The 18,095-nt window shown below is 43.8% G+C and overlaps 1 protein-coding gene across 10 annotated transcripts in view; it reads left to right on the plus strand.

The window, feature by feature from the left end:
• Positions 1-16,119, plus strand: part of NCOR1 (nuclear receptor corepressor 1) — a 320,571-nt gene extending 304,452 nt beyond the window's left edge. For 8 of the 10 annotated variants that reach the window (XM_075335194.1, XM_075335193.1, XM_075335198.1 and 5 more), the window contains 8 exons: positions 62-195; positions 765-979; positions 1,186-1,320; positions 7,706-7,848; positions 9,946-9,999; positions 10,223-10,426; positions 10,783-10,965; positions 14,748-16,119. In XM_075335194.1, coding sequence (XP_075191309.1) covers positions 62-195; positions 765-979; positions 1,186-1,320; positions 7,706-7,848; positions 9,946-9,999; positions 10,223-10,426; positions 10,783-10,965; positions 14,748-14,935 — 1,256 coding nt within the window. In that variant the 3' untranslated portion in view covers positions 14,936-16,119. The remainder of the gene's footprint in view (positions 1-61; positions 196-764; positions 980-1,185; positions 1,321-7,705; positions 7,849-9,945; positions 10,000-10,222; positions 10,427-10,782; positions 10,966-14,747) is intronic. The other 2 variants (XM_075335195.1, XM_075335202.1) reach the window with 2 other exon arrangements.
• Positions 16,120-18,095: the final 1,976 nt, after the last annotated feature.

The following is an 18,095-nucleotide window of genomic DNA, read 5'->3' on the forward strand; positions in this document are numbered from 1 at the left end:
GTACATGTTATAAGAATGCACAAACTTTACAATTTTACAACGTCTTTTCTGCATCATTCAGCTGAAAGTAGTCGACAGTATGAAGGACAAGCAAATCGCTACCGGCAGCAGCAGGAGTCTCCATCCCCCCAACAGCAAACACCCGCGCTTGTGCCACAGACTCATAGACTGATCACCTTAGCTGATCATATATGTGTAAGTTTTGTTAGTTAAGAGTTGAAGCAAATTGATTTAGACTTCCCAGTCCATTTGCCACAAAAATTATCTGTGGCTGCTGGACATGAGTGTGAGAACTGCCTCTTACCGGGCATCATCCTCGCCTCGTACCTGGCCTGGCGAAACGTCACATATGCATCACACCGCAACAATGATGTTGCATCAAAAGAAGAGCCGTGGATACCGGTTATTTTACTCCCATCCAGCAGTCATAGATTACTGACGTGCTGCATCCACTTGGACGTGCCAATCAATACCTAAAATCTTCGTTTTTTTATTTCTGATGCACCAAGAAACTAACATAGTTATGTGGAAAATGCTAATGAACAGTTAAGATCGGGATATATAGACATCCTTATTGAACGAACCTTTCTGGGAGCTGAGGTCAGAAAAGTTTTTCTTAATGATGTGAGATATATATTTTTGCACACAATATAACAAGGTTATATATTTAGAGAAATACTGAACAAAAATATTTCTCGCAAAATAAATTCCCCTCTAGTATTTATGTCCAATTAACAAGTCTCTAACCTGTTCTTTGTTTTTAGCACATTATAACACAAGACTTTGCTAGGAACCAGTCCACTAGCCAGGCTGCTCAGCAGCCCCCGACATCTACATTCCAGAGCACCGCCCCATCATCTGCACCCGTCCGATCAAAGACCAGCAGGTTCAGTCCTGAATCGCAGGCGCAGCCAGTGCACCACCAGCGGCTTTCTTCTCGGGTATCACCTGAAAACATGCCTGACAAGCCCAGAGGAAGGTAAAGAGATGCGTGAGAGTTTTTTATGTGTTGGAAGTTTAGTAGGAGGTTTATTAACAATCAAGGATCCAGACGTTTTTGCCCCTTTTTCCACGTTGTACAAACCTGAAAAAGCTTAGAGATCTGATTAGCAAATGTATTTTGAGACACAGCTCGTTATTGTAGAAGACATGATGCCTCATAGTCTGGTGCTTTGTTTCCAACAGGCCTGGAAAATCCCCAGACAGAGGACATATGAATGAGCCATATGAGCCGATTTCACCTCCACAAGCCCCGATCATGCATGCAAAACAGGATAACATGATGCTGCTGCCGCAGAGACCAGAACCTGCTGAACAAAGGTGAGATGCTATGATGATTATGTGTAAAAAAAACTTTATGACCAGTTTAGCATTTTTCCCTTAGTTAATTTCTTCCTTAACCCCTTCACGACCGGCCGATTTTTCACTTTCCGTTTTTTTTTTCGCCATTCTTTTTCTGAGAGAAGTAACTTTTTTTATTTTTCAGTCAATATGGTCATGTGAGGGCTCATTTTTTGCGGAACGAGCTGTACTTTTAAATGAAACCATCAGTTTTACCATATAGTGTACTGGAAAACGGCAAAAAAATTCCAAATGCAGACAAAATGCAAAAAAAGTGCGATAGCACGTTTTTGAGATATTTTATTCACTGTGTTCACTATATGGTAAAACTGATGTGTGGGTGTGATGCCTCAGGTCAGTGCGAGTTCGTAGACACCAAACATGTATAGGTTTACTTTTATATAAGGGGTTAAAAAAAAATCGGAAGTTTGTCCGAAAAAAGTGGCGCACGTTTTACGCCATATTCCGTGACCCGTAGCGTTCTCATTTTTCGGGATCTATGGCTCAGTGACGGCTTATTTTTTGCGTCTCGAGCTGACGTTTTTAACGGTACCATTTTTGCGCAGATGCTACATTTTGATCGCCTCTTATTTTGCGCAAAAGTTGTGGCGACAAAAAAACGTCGTTTTGGCGTTTGGAATTTTTTTGCCGCTACGCCGTATACTGATCAGATTAATTGATTTTATATTTTGATAGATCGGGCGTTTCTGAACGCGGCGATACCAAATGTGTGTATATTTTTTATTTTTTTAACCCTTTAATTTTCAATGGGGCGAATGGGGGGTGATTTGAAATTTTAGGTTTTTTGGTTTTTTTTTTAATTTTTTAAAACTTTTTTTTTTAAATTTTACTAGTCCCCCTAGGGGGCTATTGCGATCAGCATTCCGATCGCTCTGCAGTATCTGCTGATCACAGCTACAAGGCTGTAAACAGCAGATACGCTCTCTTTCTCTCTTGCTGTGTCCCGGGCACAGCGAATGTGAAAGCAAGTCAGGTGTAGTACAGGAGTCATCACATGACCCTGTGCTACCATGACAACTATCGGAAGTCACGTGATCGCGTCACGTGACTTCCGGTATTGGGCGGTAAGTAAAACTTTACCGCGATCGCGCTTATAATGGCGCTGTCACATATTGACAGCGCCATATAAGGGGTTAATCGGCACAAGCAGATAACGATTCTGCTCGTGCCTAGCAGGCACACATCTCAGCTGTGAAAATCAGCTGAGATGTGTGCCGATCGTGGCATGCTGCCGCCGGAGGACCGCGGGCAGTAACATTATGACATTTAGGATGTAATTTTATTGCCCGCGGTCGTTAAGGGGTTAAAGGGAACCTCTCATGTGCAAAAAAAAAAAAAAAAAATGCTCGTTACTTGCAGATACAGAGCAATTATGCAGATCAATAGTGTTACAATGCTGCCCGTCCCCCTTATTGATAGCACAGCTACCAGGAGGAAATTAACTTATATCCTCCTGTGATCCTCTTTTTTTCAGCCATAGTGGTAATGCTGGGAGCGGCTACAGTCACTGTTCAGTATACCATGATCAGCAGCTGTAATCACTCCTCAGCACATTGACAGCCTGCTCTGCACACATACACTGCTGTTAATGAAAGTACCAGGTGGTGATTAAAGTGCATCTTTCAACACAAAATGACTGTTCAAGCCAAGTACACACCCTTGGTTTATTATGGAATGCCCAAACGTTCAACTACACCTTCCCACCTGCTGGTTTTCGCTCTACCTCCTCCCTTCTCAGGCTCTATGAAGCCAGAGCTATCAATCAAAAAAGAGGGGAGGGTGGAGATACAGGGAAAACAAGCAGGTAGGTAGGAAGGTGTATTTAAATGCTGGGCCACATCAAGATGCTTGTACTTGGTTTGTACAGTATAGACATCACTCTCATTATAGTAAGCGTCGACTGTAGCCAATTTGTGCACTCCTGTGACTTAGTGTGCAACTCCCAGGAGGAAATAAGTTCATTGTCACCTGATGTCCTCACTGTCAGTAAGACGGGCAGCATTGTAACGCTTTTCATCTGAATGCTCCCTCTATATCTTCCCGAAAAAGACCAGACAACAATGGACAAGGAGGCCCCAGATATAGAAGAGAGAAATAATACCAGTGAGGGTGCTCTGTCCATGGACTAATATGTCTCCAGAATGGAAGGGCGAAACCAAACCAGGAGACAGTTATGACGAATTTTCGGAACACAAACAGGAAGTTAGAGCATCTAATGAGGGTGTTCTAGACAGAACGGACGCCAATATCCTAGAAACCAGCCTGATGATGGGAAGGAGAACAGAACGAAGAAGGCTATCTGACAAAAAAAACAAACAAAAAACTGGTCAGGAAGGCAAGAAGAGATGGATTGAATGACTGGAGGGTGATAAAACCCTGGAAGAGGACTCCAAGATCTACTCAAGGCCAATAGAATTATGCTAAGCGTGTCCATCTCACAGGAAAGAACTTAATCTGTGAAGCGGACACTGGAAACCTTGAAGGCTTAAACTGTGGCAGAGACCTGGTCTAGAGAAAACTGAGGAACAGACAGGGCTCAAAGTTTGACGTCGAGAAGGTCAGAAGAAAAGGAGATAAGGACATGACCGAGGATAGGTACGAAGGAAGGAGAGCTTTCCTGCTTCAATAATGGTCAATCAGCTGACCAGGAAACCAGAAGCTTCTTAGAGAGAAAAAAAGGGGGGTGACAGACAACCGCTGTGCATCGAAGTACCTGAATGTGCATCAAAGATTCTGTAATGCACCCTGGATGCCAACAGACTGAAGATAAGAGTTCTCCAATATAACTGAATATGGATGAGGGATGTCTGGTAAGGCGACCATCTTATCTGTCACAGATCTTTCAGGGGAAGGAAGTCGGTAGACCAGATCTAACTCTGGAAAAGAAAATTGCTGAAAACACAGACACACACAGTTCAGTTCATAGCCATACTCATCAGGTGACCAAATAGGATAGGGATCTACCTTGAAGATTTATGAGTGTTATGGCGATGTGGATTAGAAGTAGGGGCCAGCTGACAGAAGATTTTACGAAAAGAGGAAAGACCCTAAAAAGGCCCTGAGTTCCAGATGAAGAAGGGAGAGAAGGTTTACTGATCTTATCAGCGATTCTGAATTGAGGGTACTGGAATAAAGTTCTCCAACTAAGTAGACCAGAATCCTTCAAAGTGATCTGAGAAATAGGAGGGTCTCTTGTATAACATCACCTCCTGTTCAAGATAAAGAGACTGTTGAGGAGTCTGTTGCACCAATTAATTTGCTTTGGAGAAGTGTAATGTGGAGCGTAAGATCGAAACCAAAGAAGGGTGGAAACTTTCCTTGTGACGATTATATAAATCCACAAGTGCAGGAGTCCTTCTTTTGGTAGGAGACGACTTTGACTTGTTGAGATTGGACACGAACTGGAACAGTGCTCTAAGGAACTTTAAAAGTCTCACAGTAGGTTGAAGAGAGAAGAGCCCTGAATCCTGTGTGATCTATGTAAGGAAGACTAAGATCCCTCTATTGCATAGGATGACTGTGCCGCTGATATGAACCCCATAGGGACATTGGTGTAGAGCAGACCTGGGCAAGGGGTGGCCCGCGAGCCACATCCGGCCCGCCTACTCTCTGTGACCGGCCCGTTTGGTTCAGGGCGTCCTTACTGGCCAGTCACTGATGAGGGCAATCTGACCTGTTGTCTGGAGCACCAGGCTCCGGGAGGCCCGTGGTCAGATTGCCCTCATCACACGCTGCGTGCCGGGTAGGGAACAGAGGACAGATCCTGCAGCGCCGCATAGTGTAGGCAGCGGAACGCAGGAATCTCTCCTCTGTTCCCTGCCCAATACTTTTCTCTGTGACACGCGCGCCCTGATATCGTCAGTACGGCGCGCCTGTGTCATTTGAAAAGTTCCCGCCTGGCAGGAGAAGCTGCAGCAGCCAGGGCCCTTACGGAGAGAAGCAGCGGCGGGGGCTCCTAGGAATACAGCATCGGCGCAGCCTGGGCATGTAAAAGAGAAGCCGCTCAGCGGGGGGCTCGTATGGAGGTACCTGAGGAGGGGACAATAAGAAGAGACAGGTAAGTGGTTACTAGTAACCTGCGGGGACAATGGGGGGGCGGGCGGGGGGGAGGGGTAACTGTTGACAAATATTTGGGGTGTAGTGGTGTAGTATATGGGAATGTAGTTTTACAGGTGTATATGGGGGGGATGTGGTGTAGTATATAGTGGTGTAGTTTTATAGGGGTGTAGTGGTGTAGTATAATACAGGTGTATATAGGAGTGTAGTGGTGTAGTATAATACAGGTGTATATAGGGGTGTAGTATAATACAGGTGTATATAGGGGTGTAGTATAATACAGGTGTATATAGGGGTGTAGAATAATACAGGTGTATATAGGGGTGTAGTGGTTTAGTATAATACAGGTGTATATAGGGGTGTAGTATAATACAGGTGTAGTATATAGGAGTGTAGTATAATACAGGTGTATATAGGGGTGTAGTATAATGCAGGTGTATATAGGGGTGTAGTGGTGTAGTATAATACAGGTGAAGTATATAGGGGTGTAGTATAATACAGGTGTATATAGGGGTGTAGTGGTGTAGTATAATACAGGTGTATATAGGGGTGTAGTGGTGTAGTATATAGGGGTGTAGTGATGTAGGTTATCACAGGTGTAGTATATAGTGATGTAGTGCTGCAGTTTATTACAGGTGTAGTATATAGTGATGTAGTATATTACAGATGTATATAGGGGTGTAGTGATGTAGTATATAGTGGTATAGTATATAGAGGTGTAGTTTTATTACAGGTGTAGTGTATAGGGATGTATATTACAGGTGTAGTATGTGGCGGGTGTAGTGATGTAGTATATGGGGACTGTGTGTGTGTATGTATGTATACACTGTGTGTATGTGTATATATACACTGTGTGTATGTGTATATATATTATATACACACACACACACACACACACACAGTATATATATGCGTGTTCGTGTGTGTATATATATGTATGTATGTATGTATGTATGTATGTAGAACCGAGTTAATTATATTAGTCCGGCCCTCTAAAACCATCCCAATTTTCTCATGCGGCCCCATGGAAAAATTAATTGCCCACCCCTGGTGTAGAGTCTAGGCTGAAGAGAAGACGTAGTAAGCTGACAGTGAGATTCTAGGACCGTTAGAGGTCCAAGAAAAGCAGAGGAACAGTGGCATTCTCTAATCCACAGAATGGAAGCAGCCACGGGTTCCTTGGAGGTTATCCATGAAACCGTAGGTTCTCTCCTGAAAGGCGTAGAGGACACAAAAGGATGTAAGCTTGAGAACCAGTGTGGGCCAAGCAATACCGTCCTACCATTGGACCAAGAAGAAATGTAAATGAAACACTTGAGAGGCTGTGCCACAGAAACAAAGGTTTCTCCTAGAGTATGGTAGAGCTAGCAAAGCAATGACACAGATGAGGACTCCGTTTCAGTTCTAGATAGGTGACAGCCCAGAGCCGGAAAGTAGCAACGGATTCTCTGAAAGCAGAACAGTCTATCCTGACGTGATCCACCGCACAAGAAATTATCACAATCGTGTAGAGGAGAGAACAAAGGAGCTACTTACTCATCGGGGCATTTGCTCCTCAAGTTTTGACAACTTGTGGAAGAGATCCTGAATGGATGCCTGGTGCAGGAACCTGGAAAGGCGGAAACTGCTTCGTCGACACGAACCTCAGAGAAAAACTGGGCACAAAGGCTGACCCTGTGAACTGCAGGGGCAGACCTGGCTTAGGGAATCCTTATGCTGGAATATGCGGACCACCTAAAAATACTGAACAAGGATACAAATTCTTGTAGAGAAGGTTCATTTTCATGATGATCAGGAACCGGTTCCAGTCTGTAGCCTGAGAAGGACATGATGCGATCTGATCTGTGTAAGAAAGAAGAGGTAATGTACCAACTAACAACAAGGCTGAGGCAGCTCAAGGCCTCATGGACAGCGCTGCGATCAGCCATGAGGTACATGGTGGGTCTGAATCACTGGGTAGTGAACAGACCACTTGGCCCACTGCTGTGATCAACCATTTGGTTTGGTAGATGGTGGGTTTGACTCACTGGATAGAGGACCGAACCTAGGACCAATCATGATTCATGAAGAAGAAAGAAGAAAAGTCTGACTCGCTGGATAGTGAACAGAGCACATAGGCTGCTGCTGTGAATCGTGGTGGATTGTGGAAATGACTCACTTTTAGTACATGAAAGGTAGTGGAACTAAGTTACTGAATAGTGGATGGAGCACTTAGACTGCTATAACGTGTAAATACGCAGCCTTCTCCTGTTATTTAATTCTTTATGTCTTCTGATGTTTTTCTTAGGAATGACTCCCGTTCACCAGGAAATATGAATTATCTCCCCTCCTTCTTCACCAAATTGGAAAATACCTCCCCAATGGTGATGTTCAAGAAGCAAGAGATTTTTCGTAAGTTAAACTCTTCTGGTGGCGGTGACTCTGACATGGGTAAGTGGGACAGAACTGCTCTCTTCTTTCTCAGGCTTTTCTAACTTTAATTGGGGTGGCAACAATGAAACCCACTGTATCCCAGAGTTGGTTAATGAAAACAATGGCAATTACTTTATTATTTCTCCTTTATTCTCGGTAGTCTTTATTTTTCTATAAACCTTCTGTTTTATACTATGTTGTTGAGTTTTCTTGGGTGCTTCATTAGTGGACACAGGGAAGCATGGTAGCTATTCGCTGTAGTAGGTCTCCCCTGTGGAAGCAGTGTTCTTCCCACCTGTGGCTTCCAAAATAACTTGTTCAGCTTCTCCTCAAAGACAACAGCCATTCAAAGAATGTGTTAGGGACTACTTGGATGCATAGTTAGCGTCCACACGCCTTCAGACACAGGATACACCGAGTAGCTACCTGGTTTCCTGTGTCCCCCAATGAAAGCGACGATAAAGGGATTTTACGGTAAGTCCAAAAATCCTCTATTAAGGAGAATTGCATGTATTCTATACAGAAGTTGCCTTCAGTCCAATTGTACAAAGTAAATTTAATTGGTTTTAATTTAGGGAAATGGTAACTAATTTTAATGAACACCACCCAAAATTGCAGTAAAAAAAAGTTTTTCTGATCCTCTTAAAGTAGGGGCCAGTAATCCTCTTAAAGTAGAGGCCAGTAGCTAGAGGGAACTGAAAATCTGTCACAAGAAACCTTCGTCTAAATTGTTGTGGTCATCTTAGACCGGGGTCAATATTTCATACAAAAACGCAGGCCAGTCATGTCCATAAAATATAGATGTGACTGGCCTCGAGTTCTTGTCCACATAGCAGATTAGTGCAGGCACTGCCTACTATTTACATGCACTTTGTTTGGTCTGTAAATCTAAACAATCGGACATACTGCGTTTCCCCCCCCCCCCCCATGCAGACCTTTGGTCTTTGTGGAAAATTGGCTTTGAGCATTAGCTATAATGGGAGGATATTGGGCTTGTGGCTCATATGTACGTATAATACACTTCTCAGAATGAACCCTTACAGATGCCTTGAGGGAAGAATGCTTGAGAAATTTTAAATTGAGACTTAATACATAGGGGAGGTAAGGAGGACTATAGAAGGCGTAAGATATTCTTTGACATGATGTCAAATCCAGTACTGTCCAAATAATAGATGCGCTCCGCAATAGAACTTCTATGTGGGGTTGTACTGGTTCTCTTTAATGAGACTAGCCAACTAATTAGTCGACTGTCAATTTTCCATAAGAGGCAAATTAGTTTTTGTCCTGTGTTAAAGCTGAGTCAAAAGTAGCACCTAGGAGAGGTGGCTACACCAGGTCAATGTCCGACCCTTTTAACAAGCCATGCAACATGACCAGGAATGCTGAGACAGAAACATTTACATACGGGTGTTTTGGGGTATTTGCCCGCACTTGTGTAGTGCCCTTGAGGCTATGTGGGGGCCTTACTGTCACTCCTTAGAGACCATCTTCGTATGGAGTCTTACCTTAACGCTCCCATAGGGCTCGTACTCTATTGGCAGAGGTGTGAAATTTTCCCACTTAAAAGTGATCACCGTACTGTATGAGGACACCTCTTATAGTAGCCTTTGCCGATGGGCCAGTTTTTCTGTTCCTGCAGAAAGAAACTGGAAGACAGGAGTGCAAAAATAGGGTCTTATCAGATATTACCGGGTGGGTGATCAAATGGGGAAGCTCAGTAACGGCTGCTACGGCCCCACGTAGAATAGAGGATAACTGTGTGGTAATTTATCCCTAAGGAGAGGGGTTCTCTCTGACACGCATTGAAATAAATCACTGATGACCTATCCTCCTCATGGCAGCATGGCAATCATCCGCATCTAGTGAACGGCTATCCTAGTTTTCTATTTCTAAAATAATGAATGGAGCCCAGAGACTTGGGTGATGTAACCCATTTAAACAGTCAGTGATGGGACGTGGAATAAAAGTCTTTTGTCACTCACTTTCGTTGCTGTGTCCTGTCTGACTACATTCATGTATTGTGCATTTCTATACAGGATATTTGCTTATTGTTCTTGTATTTTCTCGTCTCAGTCAATAACGGTGACTAATTAAAGCTGGAATTGTGTATTACAGCTGCCGCTCAACCGGGAACTGAGATCTTTAACTTGCCAGCAGTTACTACTTCGGGTAAGAGCATAGATCTGGTAAACCATTTATCAGATGTAAGGTTGGCTTGTTCATGAAAAAATAAGTAGTAGAACATTTTTTAATCCTTAGGCCATCAATATTAGATCAGTTGGGGTCCCAGCTGATCTGTCAGGGCAGCGTGTTGGATCCTCACCCATCTAAGGTTGATGGCCTATCCATAGAAGCATTGGAAAAATAACAGCACAACTATTGTCTTTTTCAGGAACCATCAATTCTCGAGGTCATTCCTTTGCTGATCCTGCCAGTAATCTCGGTCTCGAGGACATTATCCGTAAAGCTTTAATGGGCAGTTTTGATGACAAGTCTGATGACCACAGTGTCCTTATGAGCGTAGCACAAGGCAACTCTTCAGCTTCTTCAAACAGTGATTCCCGCAGAGAAGAAGCAAATCCATCCCCAAATTCAGGTTGGTATTAGAAATCAGCAGAGGATTTTAAATCCTTCTAATAATATAGCGGCTATGGTAGCATCAGACATTGGTGTACATCACCTACTCTTATGTCATTATTAAACCTATAAATGTGTAGTAGTGTGAAATCAAACATTGCCATTGGAATGTCACACATCCAGTACTTTTATACCATGGGACCAGGGTGCTGCCCTTGCTGTTCCCCCCGCAGGTAAAATATGGAGGTCATCATTCCATTCCTTTGTTTGAAAGGGCCCACAATTCTGTGATCTGCAGGGTTGGCCTGCACCAGTATTGCACTCTTCCATCAGCCCTTTCAGACTACCTTTTATAAAAAGTTCTCCATGTTACAGGCGGAGGAACCATCAAGCAAAAACTGATAAGCAAATCTGGCAGCCGCAAAATGAAGTCCCCCATGCCTGGCAGCCAGGCATACTTGGGGGCTGAACGGCCCTCTTCTGTCTCCTCCGTTCACTCAGAAGGAGACTACAGACAGGCTCCTGCATGGGCCTGGGAAGACCGACCTTCTTCCACAGGTGAGAGCAAACATGTCCGCTTTACAAGCCCATTACATAGTGTGTCATAGTTACATATTGACAAAACCTAGGTCGGACAGATAGACTGTGTATTTTCCGTTTACTTTGGTGTCTCATAATTAGTTATAAGATCATAGTAAACCAATGGCAATTACTTGTTATGTCGTTTCCTTGTATTCCTTCAGTGTCTAAAAGTAAGAGAATTTTGCGGTTTCTTATCGTCATATTTTCATAGCATTAAGATTGAAAGGACACCTAATTCCATTGAGTTTATCCTATAACCTTTCATGTTGTTCCTAAGGAAGGTAAAACCTAATGAGGCAGATGCTATTGACCCATATTAGGGGAAACTTTCCTTCCCGGCTCTACGTACAGCAATCGGACTAGTGTTCTGGATCACCTTTAACATTGTTTATCAAGAAAGGAATCCAGGCCTCTGTAAATCGGCCATTACAACATTATATGGCAAAGTTACATAGTCTCACTGCTCTTACAGTAAAGAATCTGCGGCTGTGATTATGATTATACTTTCTTTCCTTTAGACGTAGAGGATGGCCCTTGTCACCATTGCAAGCATAGGTATAAAATGATCATAGAAAGATCTCTGAACCCCCCCCCTCTCATATCTGTATATTGTTCATTTGCTATCCTGTGTTGATATTGCAGTCCACACATTTTCTCGGCTCCCATTGTAGGTCTGCAAGATTCTTTTTATACTCTGGAGTCCAAAATTGGACACACTTGCTTCTGTTTTGTTAAATGTTGGACAAGGGAGGAAACTTTCTTACTTTTCCATGGGACAAAGATTCTGTTTTGTTCATCTGCTCCTAAATTGCCAGATTGTAAAGCTCTGTATACTGATGTGCATTAATGTTTTTTACTAGTGAAAACCTCAGTCTGCCCGACCATGGCATTGCTACTGTAATCTACCCTGCAAGAGGCAGTCTGCTGGCAAAACTGTGTTTATCCCATAGGCTTTTAAAATGTTGTTACGTTTTGCGAAGAATCTGAGCGTGGAATTAAAGAAAATCTCAGAATGCATTAGTTCTTCCATGTCTTGGCTAAGACGTGTCCATTCAAGTCTGTGGGTGTGCAAAAATAATCAAGATTCCATAAGGAGAAACCATATAGCATCCGATTTTTACAGATACATTGGAGTTTAACACAGGAAATCGCACTTAATCATTTTTATACATCAGAAGAGATAAAAAAAAAAAAAAAAGATTGTATATTGAATGATAAATGAGAAAAATAAAACTTCAGGGTTCCCAAATGTCACACAGATGATTTTTTTTTTCTTTTATACTCTCCTGTGACCTTAGCCTAAGGCCCCCCTTCACTTGTCCGTGTTCCCAGTATGTGTAGTTTTCGTTTTCACACGTACTGGAGCCACATTTACCTGCATATTCATTAAAGTCTATTGATCTTCACACGTGTCTTTGTGATCCACATGAAGACCTATATAGACATGTCTATTTTTTTTTTTTTACTGTTACCACGGATGAAAAGGCTCAATAGAAGTCTATGGGTCCATGAAAAATACAGCACACAGATGACATCCATGACACATACCAGAGTTAAATGCATTAAAGAGAGAAAGAGCTATAAAATCTAAATAGATATTAGCTGTCAACAAAATAATAATTAAAAGAATAAACCAGCGTGGGAGCTCCCCTCATTTTTGATAACCAGCAAAGGTAAAGCAGACAGTTGGGTGCGCTGATATTATTAGGCTTGGAAGGTCCATGGTTATTGGGCCCCCAGCCTAAAAATACCAGCCGCACAAATTCTGGTACTTCGGCTCAGCTTTACCCGACTGCTCTGGTGCGGTGTCAATTGGGTTACTGTTTTTTGGGGTTGATGTCAGCTCTGTAGTCTCAGCTGGCATCAAGCCCTGGTGTTAGTAATGGAGAGGTGTCTATCAGACACCCTCATTACTTACACACTAAGTAAAAAGAAACCACACACACAAAAATAGTTTATTTGAAAAAACTCCCCAACTTTTTGCCTGGTTCACCAATTTATTTAAAGAAAAAAAAAACATGCAGTTCCAATGTAGTGTATGCGATCAGACATGGTCCACAAATGGAAACCTGAAAGACATAAAAAGAGAGAAATAAAAACAAGACATTGTCCCTTTTTCACCAATTTATTTGAAAACAAAGTTCCCTGCTTTGACATAGTTCAACAGTTCTCACAATGTTACTCAATTAAATAAATCCACTCCCGGCTCACACTGCACTCTGCAAGACCCAACAACTCTGAGTGGTGACGTTCTTGAGATCACCACTCATCAGAGTTGCAGGGAGTGGCTGCTGCTCAAACTCTATGGAACTTTGTTCTCAGTCTTCATAGCTTTTGAACTACGTAATTGAGGAATGTCGTGTGTACCGCTGGGCTACATCGGATCTGGGAACTTTTTTTTCAAATAAATTGGTGAATGAGGGACCGAATCTTGTCTTCATTTCTCTTTTTATGTCTTTCACATTTCCATTTGTGAACTGTGTCAGAATCCATGAACTACCTTTGTTTTCTTATACAAATTTGGGAACCAGGGAAAGAAGCTGGGGTGTTTTTCTTTTTTTTATTCCAAAATATAAAGTGTGTGTTTTTTCTTACTGGGTTAGTCATGGGGGTGTTTGATAGACACCCTTCCACTACTAACACCAGAGTTTGATACCAGCTGGCATTATACAGTTGACATCAACCCCAACTACAATTTGCTCCAGGGCAATTGGGAAGCCAGATTTGGTGCATTTAATGTGATGCACCACTTCTGTAGTGGCTGCAGGTTGGCATTTTTAAAACTGGGAAGGACCCAATAACCTTGGACCTTCTTAGCCTGATAATAGAAGTCTTCAGCTGTCTGCTTTTCCTTTCCTGGTTATCAATAATGAGGGGTGACCTCATGTTGTTTTTTTCCCATTATCTCTCTATCTTTGCTCATCTTTAACCGCCCCCAAAACCCACCATTTATTTAAGTTTCATGAATTTTTTTCCGATACGTGTCATACAGACTGTACAAGGATGGACAAAATGGAACGTGCCACACGTGTAATTTTTATGTCCATGTATGAAGGTGGCTTAAAGGGGGCTTTACACGCAGCGATATCGCTAGCGCTGTCGCTGGTGAAAGCACCCACCCCCGTCGGTTGTGCGTCACGGGCAAATCGCTGCCCGTGGCGCACAACATCGTTAGGACCCGTCACACATACTTACCTGCCTAGCGACGTCGCTGTGGCCGTTGAACCACCTCCTTTCTAAGGGGACGGTTTGTGCGGCGTCACTAAGCGGCCGCCCAAGAGAAGTGGAGGGGCGGAGATGAGCGGGCGTAACATCCCCCCCCCACCTCCTTCCTTCCTCATTGTGTGCGGCCGCAGGTACGGTGTTGTTACTCGTTCCTGCGGTGTTACACATAGACGTTCCTGCGGCAGCACACATTGCTAACAACCAGGGTCCTGCAACAGCAACAATTTTATGAAAATAAACGGTGTCAACGATAAGGTGAGTATTTTTGATCGCTAACACTCACTCGGAGCTGTTACACACGACGACGACGCTAACGACGCCGGATGTGCGTCACGGAATCAGTGACCCCGGCGATATATCGTACGTCGTTGCGTGTAACGGGGCCTTAAGAGTTAAGTACACGAGTTGCGGCACAATTCTGTTTCCGCTACAGTATGACCTTGGACTTGCTCTAAAACAAGGATCTGATTTAGGTGTATGTTTGTGTCTGGATGTAGCTCATAAAAGGCTGACTGTTTCTGTATCTTCTTTAGGGTCCACTCAGTTCCCGTACAACCCACTGACTATGGGAATACTAAACAGCACCCCACCATCATCCATCGCTTGTGCACCCACCTCCATGACGCAAAGTTCTGCCCACCAGCAGAGCCGAATATGGGATCGTGAACCAGCGCCTCTTCTCTCATCGCAGTATGAGACCCTGTCGGACAGTGATGACTGAAGAGATTTTTTTAGATTTTGAACTCTGGTTTTGGCAAGGTTTTTGTCGATTAGGCTTTGAGACTTTTCCTAAGGAAAGCCACAGACTGAAAAGCACGGGGAAGTACTCCTGCACGTGGAATCCTAGAGCCGTGTAAAAAATATATATATAAATGGATATCCGCCTGCTTTATCCAGGCCTGCTACTAGCAGAATGTAATTTGTAAAGACCTGATGTTCCACATTAGTATGTAAAGAAGTTTTAAGGATAAAAAAAAAATGTGGATAATTGGACAGCTACCGAATTTCCAACTATTTGTAAAGAAAACAGAACGTCTTTAAATCCTTTTGTACATATTTGCAGTGGTTTATTATTATTTCCTTTGCTCTAGTATGGTGTATGTATGTTTTAAATCCACTCCTCAGCACTTGAGGGACTCATATATATAATTTCATTTTTTATATATATATTTCTTCCCCCCCACCCTTTCTGGGATTAGACGTAAACTTCCTAATTGGCAAATCCTATAACTTTCCTGCACCTTATATGACTGGCTTTTGTCAGAAGTATCGGCCATATCTGAATTTTGGTAGATGAACTTCACAATTTTTATGCAACAGAAAAGAAGAAATGGTAACAGAAAAAAAAAAAAGCATTGAAGGGTTTCAGTATTGTTTGCCATTCTTTTGACCCATGATGAAACCCATTTATTGAGTCGTTCTTGTTGGCTCATTATAATGAGAAAAAACAAACCTTTTTACTACTATTACTTTTATCACACCTCTCATATGAGCAAAGCTTTTCTGCACTAGCAATGACCATTGCAAATTTGTGTCTGTGAATTTTTAGGTTGTTTTTATCCTTTGTAGAAACATATTTTCCCAAGGAAACTAGTGGATGTATGTGTATAGGCCGGACTGTCACCACCAGTCTCAAGGCCGACAGAATTGGTGCAGTAGGCGATGTTTTAATTTTTATTTCTTCCTCCAACCTCTCCTTTCCTTTCACTGCTTTCATTTAATTCTATACATAAATTGTAATAAAAAGGTTTTTGCTCAAAACAAAATTTCAGTGTATTTCTCTGTAAACAGTGATGATCTAACTATGAAAACTAATTCTATCGCCGTCAGGACAGATGTCATTTTATGACACGTGCACATAAAGCCTGAATTAATGGTAAAAACAAATAAAATAATACCACTGTAGTCTTGTATTTTCTTATAGTTAGACACTGAGTGACAATTCAACACAGCATGTACAGTGGGTACAGAAAGTATTCAGACCCCTTTAAATGTTTCACTACAGCCATTTGGTAAATTCAAAGAAGTTTATTTTCTTTGTCGCTCCATTGGGAGACCCAGACAATTGGGTGTATAGCTTCTGCCTCCGGAGGCCACACAAAGTATTACACTTTAAAAAGTGTAACCCCTCCCCTCTGCCTATACACCCTCCCGTGCATCACGGGCTCCTCAGTTTTATGCTTTGTGTTGAAGGAGGCACACATTCACTCAAGCTCCCATTTTAGTCAGCAGCAGCTGCTGATTGTATCGGATGGAAGAAAAGAGGGCCCCCACAGGGCCCCCGGCATGCTCCCTTCTCACCCCACTAAGTCGGCGGTGCTGTTAAGGTTGAGGTACCCATTGCGGGTACAAAGGCTGGAGCCACATGCCGCTTTTCCTTCCCCATCCCTTAGGGGCTCTGGGAGAAGTGGGATCCTAACCGGTCACCATTCACTGGGACCGGGCTCCCTCCGCAGCCCCAGGGGGAATCTGACGGACAGGAGACTGGGTATCATCAAGGACAGGCCCTGCATCTATAAGGTACTCTGTGTCCCCTTGGGGACGGTGCATGGAGCACCTGTGTTACAGACGCTGCAGCGGCTGCTGTTTGTTTGTGACGACTGGGACTACCGCGCCGACCGCGCCTGTTTGCCGGCCGCGTTATTAAATTTAGTCCCCGGCTTTTGCGGCCTAGTACCATATTCTCCCGCCCCCGGGCCTGCCAGTCAGGGGTAAGGGCGGGACGGTCGACTGAACGTCGGCAGTGAGGGCTGGAGCATACTTAGGTGTTCTCCTCCCCCCTCACTGAACACTGTGGGGCACCAGATTCCCGCACTTTATTAGTCACGCCCACGGCTCCCTCCTCCCCTGAGAACGCTGGCAGCCATATTTGCAATCACTTCTGCCGGTGGAGGATTTCATGAACGAGCTCTGCAGCTCTGGGAGGCCCAGGCAGGGAATCTGGTGGACACACAACCGCTTTGGGCGGTCGGTAAGCCGCACCGGTTACCCGGTGCTGGCCCCCCTTGGGTGCCGAAGTGTATATATATATATATATATATATATATATATATATATATATATATATATATATATATATATATATATATATATATATATATATATATATATATATATATATATATATATAATTTGTATACATTTTCTCTGTTCGGCCGCATTGTTTTGCTTTTGGCTATATACCCTCAGTGATCACTCTCAGAGGAGACTACAGCATGTCGTCCGCAAAGAGCAAGGGTGCCAAGGCACAGGCTTATTTTGCAACCTGTACCTCTTGTGCGGCTATGTTACCTGCAGGTTCCACCTACCCTCACTGTGTGCAATGCTCGGCCCCGGTGGCACTCACTCAGCCGGAGCCTCAGGCACTGGTGGGACCCCCGGCTCAGGTAGAACCGCCGGCTTCCACTGTCCAGGTGGCAGGGACAGAGTTTGCAGTTTTCGCTGAGAAACTCTCTGAGTCACTTTCACAATCCATGGCTCAGTCTATGGACAGATGGTCTGCTAAGATACTAGAAGCCTTGCAGTCCAGATCGGTCACACAGGCCCCGGGCACTGTGAGTTCATCGCCCCCAGGCCCCTCTCGGTCGGTGCAGCAGAGTGCTCCTGGGGTGACACCTAGGTCCCACGGGGAGGACTCCGACACGGATCGCAGTCCCAGACCGGCTAAGCGGGCTCGCTGGGAACCCTCCCCAGCTTCATCACGCTGTTCGGGGTCTCAGCATGAGGACTCTCTGGAGGATGAGGCGGAGGTCGCAGCTCAGGGCTCTGATCCTGACGTTGCTCTCAATCTTGATACACCTGAAGGGGACGCCATAGTAAATGACCTTATAGCGTCCATCAACCAGGTGCTAGATCTTTCTCCCCCACCTCCACCTATAGAG

This window comes from Anomaloglossus baeobatrachus, chromosome 2 (genome assembly GCF_048569485.1).
Source record: "Anomaloglossus baeobatrachus isolate aAnoBae1 chromosome 2, aAnoBae1.hap1, whole genome shotgun sequence".
NCBI lineage: Eukaryota > Metazoa > Chordata > Amphibia > Anura > Aromobatidae > Anomaloglossus > Anomaloglossus baeobatrachus.